A 5,503-nucleotide genomic window follows, 5' to 3' on the forward strand; every position below is an offset into this window, starting at 1 on the left:
AGATATGCAACACTTGGAAATACTGCACTACCAAAATACTAAAAATGACTACTGCTGAAATACTACAAAAAATACAGTAATACAGCAAAAATACTTCAGAACTAAAAAAATTGACTGCAGAACTATTAAAAAAACACTAAAGAATTACAACAAAATTAAATATCAAATTAAAACAGGGACTTAATTATTTTACTTTAATTGTGATCGTTTCAAAACATTTGATAAAACTAATCTTTGTAGATACACATGTAAAAAGAATGATAACAATTAGATGTTTGCATGCATATGTATTCATAAATAGGGAAATGGGAAAACTTGTGAGGCCCCTTCTCAAGGTTTCTTTTTTTCCTCACGCTGAGGTTTTGAGTTTTTCCTTGCCCGCCTGTTGGTTTAAGATCAGGTAATGGTGTAATTGTAATCCTGTGCAGTCCTTTGGGACATTTTTGTGATTAAGGGCTATATAAATAAATTTGACTTGACTTGAAAACAAAATGATAGAACTCCAGGATGGAGCCCTTGGCCACATTTTACAACCCAACGCGGCCCCCGACTCCAAATAGTTGCCCACCCCTAGTCCTAATGCCTAAAACGGTGAGTACGGTTTCTTTGTTGTTTTTGTTGCTTCTGCCGTCCACCAATATCATCCATTAAGTGGCGGTAGTGAGTCCAAACAAAATATGACTCGCATCAAATACCACTAAAAGAAGAATGGGAGGAAAAGAAAAAAGACTTCCGGGTTCGGTTCCGTTCAAGTTTTTGCTGTTGGAGACGAGCAAAATGTCGTCGCAGATTCTCTCGCCTCAAGCGCTCCACGAGCAGGTGAGCGTCGTCATGGCGGCGCTCAGCAAAGCGGCCGTGCTTGACATTTGCGAGCTGCTCGAGAGAGCCATGGCCGGCCTCCGGAAAGAGAACCGCGAGCTCCGAGACAGGCTCGGCCTCATCGAGTCGGTCGTTGTCCGAGGGAGCTTCGAACCCGAACCCCCGCAGACTACTGACGACCCGGTCCCGAGTCGCACCCGGCAGCGGTCCGAAGCACCGCGGGACCGGCGGTTTGGCTCCGCCGACGGCGACGGGGCTCCCGTTCCCCGGGAGGAGGTAGGCCACACGCGTCCTTACAAATACAGTAGACCTCCGGGATATGAGTCCCTTTTGATGTGGAGATCCAAACGGGAAAGGAAACATATTGTTTACGTTTTGTGTGACCTGACTTGAGCTGGTACAGTGAAGTTATAGGTGGATGCAGGGGATGAATTCAATACTGTATAGAAACACGCCGCGATGTCTGGAACACCCAAAACAACACCGAGCGTTTCTACGTCATCAGGGCCTTGTTCTCAAAACAACGCCTGCCGTCCTCCGTCTGGATGTGCTGATTATTTTATCAGCAGTACGTCCGGTTCTGTAAACAACAACCACTCATGCCTGCCCTGAACTTCAACTGCTCATTGAATAAAGGCACAATCAGTAAATAACTACAGCATTAAACTCAATAAATGTAACTTTTATTCAATCAAATAAAATCCTTTATAGTCAAATGTATAAAATCTTTCAAAACCCATGGTAAAATGATAACTCATTGTGAATCACTGATACCCAAGATAAAAACATAAAATAATAAAATGGTATACAGGGAGTACTACTCATGTAACGTGTGTGTGTGTTTGTTTGAATTACATAAATGATCATTCATGTCGGGCAGCTCGGCGGCGCAGTTGTTAGCGCATGTGCGGCACAGTTCATGTCTTGGGAACCTCCTGCGTGGGTTCAAATCCAGCTCCAGACTTCCTGTGCGGAGTTTGTATGCTCTCCCCGTGCTTGTGTGGGTTTCCTCCGGGCACTGCGGTTTCCTCCCACATTCCAAAAACATGCATTTCAGGTGACTTGGCCGGCCCAAATTGTCCCTAGGTGTGAATGAGCGAGTGAGTTGTCTGTCCCCTTGTGCCCTGCGATTGGCTGACAACCAGTTCAGGGTGTCCCCTGCCCACTGCCCAATGATTGCTGGGATGGGCTCCAGCACCCCTGCGACCCTACTGAGGATAAGCGGTGTAGCTAATGAGATGAGATGAGATAATTCATGTCAAAGTAAAACATGCATTTTAAATGTGCTTTAATATAATAGAAAAAATAACTATTCAAAAGTCTATTTTAACCAATTAAGACACAGATCCTTGGAAAAACACACAAATAATTATAAATTAAAACCAGAAAAGCAAAAGAACCACAGTCTAAGCAATTTCAAAAGAAATATAATGTACAGTCGATGTCTGAAATGGACAAAAAATCTAGATAGGGCTCCAGGAGCGGCCCTTTGGCCAAATTTTTGAACCCAATGTGGCCCCTGACTCCAAATAGTTGCCTACCCCTGCATTAAGCTACCACTCTTCTATTCATCTTGTGTTTGTTCTAGTCCCCTGATGTGGTGCTGATCAAAGAGGAAGATTCCGATTGTGAGGAAAGTGAGTGATGACGTTACGGTATAGAACAGGGCTTAATCGGTTTTGTAACGCCTTTTGTTTTTTGACGTAGAGAAAACGGTTTCGGTATCCGTCACCGCCGCAGAAGTGATGGATGACGTCCCCTCCACGCCGCCTCGCTCACGGCGAAGGAAACGGAAAGATCATGACTCTGGTTCTGATGGCGTGCTCAACATTGCTGCTGTGTACTCCATGGATGTGGCTCAGTTCGCTGCTGGAGACTCAGGTGTGTTCGGAGATGTCCCCGTCACTTGATCACTTGTTAGTTAGGCTACTCCAAATAAAATAAGAAGTCAAAAAATTGCAACTGTTTCACGCCATGGATGTGGCTCAGTTTGCCGCTGGAGACTCAGGAGTGTTCAGAGATGGCCCTGTCACTTGATCACTCGTTAGTTAACCTACTTAAATGAAATAAGAAGCAAAAACCATGATTTGGGAAAGTCAAGTCATGTTTATTTGTGACGCCCTTAATCACAAAGTCTCAAAGGGACTACAGATTATTGCAAACCACAGACTATTATGACACCATACCCTGATCTAAAACCTACATGAGGGCAATAAATACACAGATACACAGATATTGTCAACATAAAATATAGGTTATTCATATGCTATAGAACAGACGTGTGTTTTAAGCTTAGATTTAAACATTTCCACTGAGGTTGCATATTGAATCTCAGGGGGAAGAGTGTTTCCATCTTTATGAGTTGGCGAATCAATTAGTTGATTAAAACCAAATGTATCAATTAGAGACCGAAACGCAACAGTAAGTCAACTGAGTGGGGAGTTCCTACGAATGTTAAAGTCACCCATAATTAATATTTTGTCTGCATAGGCTACTGGGTCAGACAACAGTTCAGAGAATTCATCTATTCTCTCAGTATGGTCCTGGTGCGCGATAAATTGTTACTACATAAATTGACATTAAAGAAGACCGCATAACAAGAGCCTCAAACTCCTTATAATTATTAGAGGTATGGGGAGTAAGTTTGAGTATTTTTTCAGAAATGAGCACAACACCGCCACCCTTCTTTAAAGAGTGTGCTACATGGCAGCTCACGTAGTCTTGAGGAGAAGCCCCATTTAACGGTTAAAAACTCACCCGGTCTCAACCAAGTTTCACACAGACCAATCAGGTATCCTAGACTTGATATTTTTATAAGAAAATATATATATTTTTTCATAAATGAACGCCGTAGAAGACATTAATGTCATGGAATCATAAGTAAATGGATCGATTACTATTATCATTTTTCTAAACCGATGATTACTTTTTGGCTTTGTGTTTTCCTAAATTGGGTCAAATGTTGGATCCCAAAAATTGTTGAACTGGTAAATTGGCGGACATTGGTTAAAGGGAGTGTGTGCACCCCTTATGATCAAAAACGTAATTATTTAAAGAAAATTTTTATTTAAATAATAACCCAAGATACATGAACTATCATAGAAACAGAGATTTTTAAAATACTCAAGGCGGGGAAATTCAGTTGATTTTTTTTTTTATGATTAATAGGATTAAAAATATTGTTTGTTAATGAAAATAAAGATTCGGCGTTTAATCAAAGACTTGTACTGTAATGAAGATAGAATTACTGTATGAACATATTCATTTATCAACTCATAACCAAACTTATAGCTAAACTTATTACTGAGCATGTAATGCAAAAACTAACAATATTTACATTATAAATAAGAAAAAAAAACTCGCATATACGGTATCCTACAATGTCAGAATAAATAAGTCAGAATAAATAGTTAGAAATGAAATGAAATGATCAAATGAAATAATCTGCATTTAGATAGATAGATAGATAGATACTTTGTTCATCCCCGAAGGGAAATTCACATTTCCAGCAGCATCCCTGAGCTGAGAACAATCGAGAACAATCGAAAATAACACGGGAGCTGCTGGAGTATAGCGCTTTTCAAGTCAATGACTTCCCAAAGCGCTTTACAGTGTGCTTCACATTTCCCAACAGCAGCCTTGTATTGCAGCCATGTAAGACGCTAACCTGCTTATTGGGGTATTAGGGGTTCAGTGTCTTACCCAAGGACACTTCGACATGTAACACGGACAAGCCGGGATTCGAACTGGGATCCCTTGATCCCAAGACGAGCGCTCTACCTCCTGAGATTACTCAAAATTGTGCAACCCTATTGTGGACATCTGTGTACGTCGTGACATCCAAGTGCTATAAAAAATGTGTTGCCATTGTGATATATTCTACCTCAGAAACCAACACGCACCAGTTAGACGCCGACCGGCTGCAGTATTTCCCTGAATTGGCGCCGCCGGAGCCTCACTCGTCAGAAAACTTCTGCTGGAGCCAGCCGCCATTTGATCACGTGGCCTTCGAAAACCAACCGTTGGGCGCGCACGCCTCGGCCCCACACGGCGCCGAAGAACGTTCCACCGAGTGCAGCGTGTGCAACAAGACTTTCGCTACGTCCCGCAACCGCGACGTGCACATGCGCATCCACACGGGCGAGCGGCCTTTTGCATGCCTACTGTGCGGCAAACGCTTCATGCAATCGGCGCATCTCAAGTCACACCTCAACATCCACACGGGGGCGCGCCCCCACGCGTGCCCGCTATGCCCGCGCACCTTCAACAGCAAGTACACTCTCAACGTGCACCTCAAAAAACGCCACGCCGCCACGTGAAAATCGCTCATCGCGGAGGCTTCTACTCTTTGGTTGGCACACATTTTCTGAAAAGAGGATGTACAGGGTTCGTACGGGTGCTTGAAATCCTTGGAAATGCTGGAATTTGAAGGTTGTGTCTTTAAGGATTGAAAGTGCTTGAATTATGGGTAAAGGGCTTGTAAACGCTTAAAATTGTTGCCATGTTTCTCAACAAGTTTGCTTAAAAACGGTGCTGACACCACTCTGGTGGCTTTGCTTTGCCTATTGCATTTCTTCTTTCCATGTGATTAACTGTTGCTGGCTAGAGTTTTTACGGCATTGTCCTACGAATCGTCATCACCCCTACATGTCGCACCCTAGACGACGGGTACATACTACGACTT

General features: G+C 43.0%; 1 protein-coding gene across 1 annotated transcript; it reads left to right on the forward strand.

Moving 5' to 3' along the window:
- Nucleotides 1-707: 707 nt before the first annotated feature.
- LOC148376256 (uncharacterized) lies at nt 708-5,361 on the forward strand. Its single transcript, XM_088345484.1, has 4 exons — nt 708-1,095; nt 2,408-2,456; nt 2,527-2,695; nt 4,703-5,361. Exons 1-4 carry the CDS (start codon nt 709-711, stop codon nt 5,136-5,138), a joined length of 1,041 nt encoding a protein of 346 aa, XP_088201610.1. The 5' UTR covers nt 708; the 3' UTR covers nt 5,139-5,361.
- Nucleotides 5,362-5,503: the final 142 nt, after the last annotated feature.

This window comes from Urocampus carinirostris, chromosome 1 (genome assembly GCF_059441175.1).
Source record: "Urocampus carinirostris isolate Australia breed hairy pipefish chromosome 1, RoL_Ucar_1.0, whole genome shotgun sequence".
NCBI lineage: Eukaryota > Metazoa > Chordata > Actinopteri > Syngnathiformes > Syngnathidae > Urocampus > Urocampus carinirostris.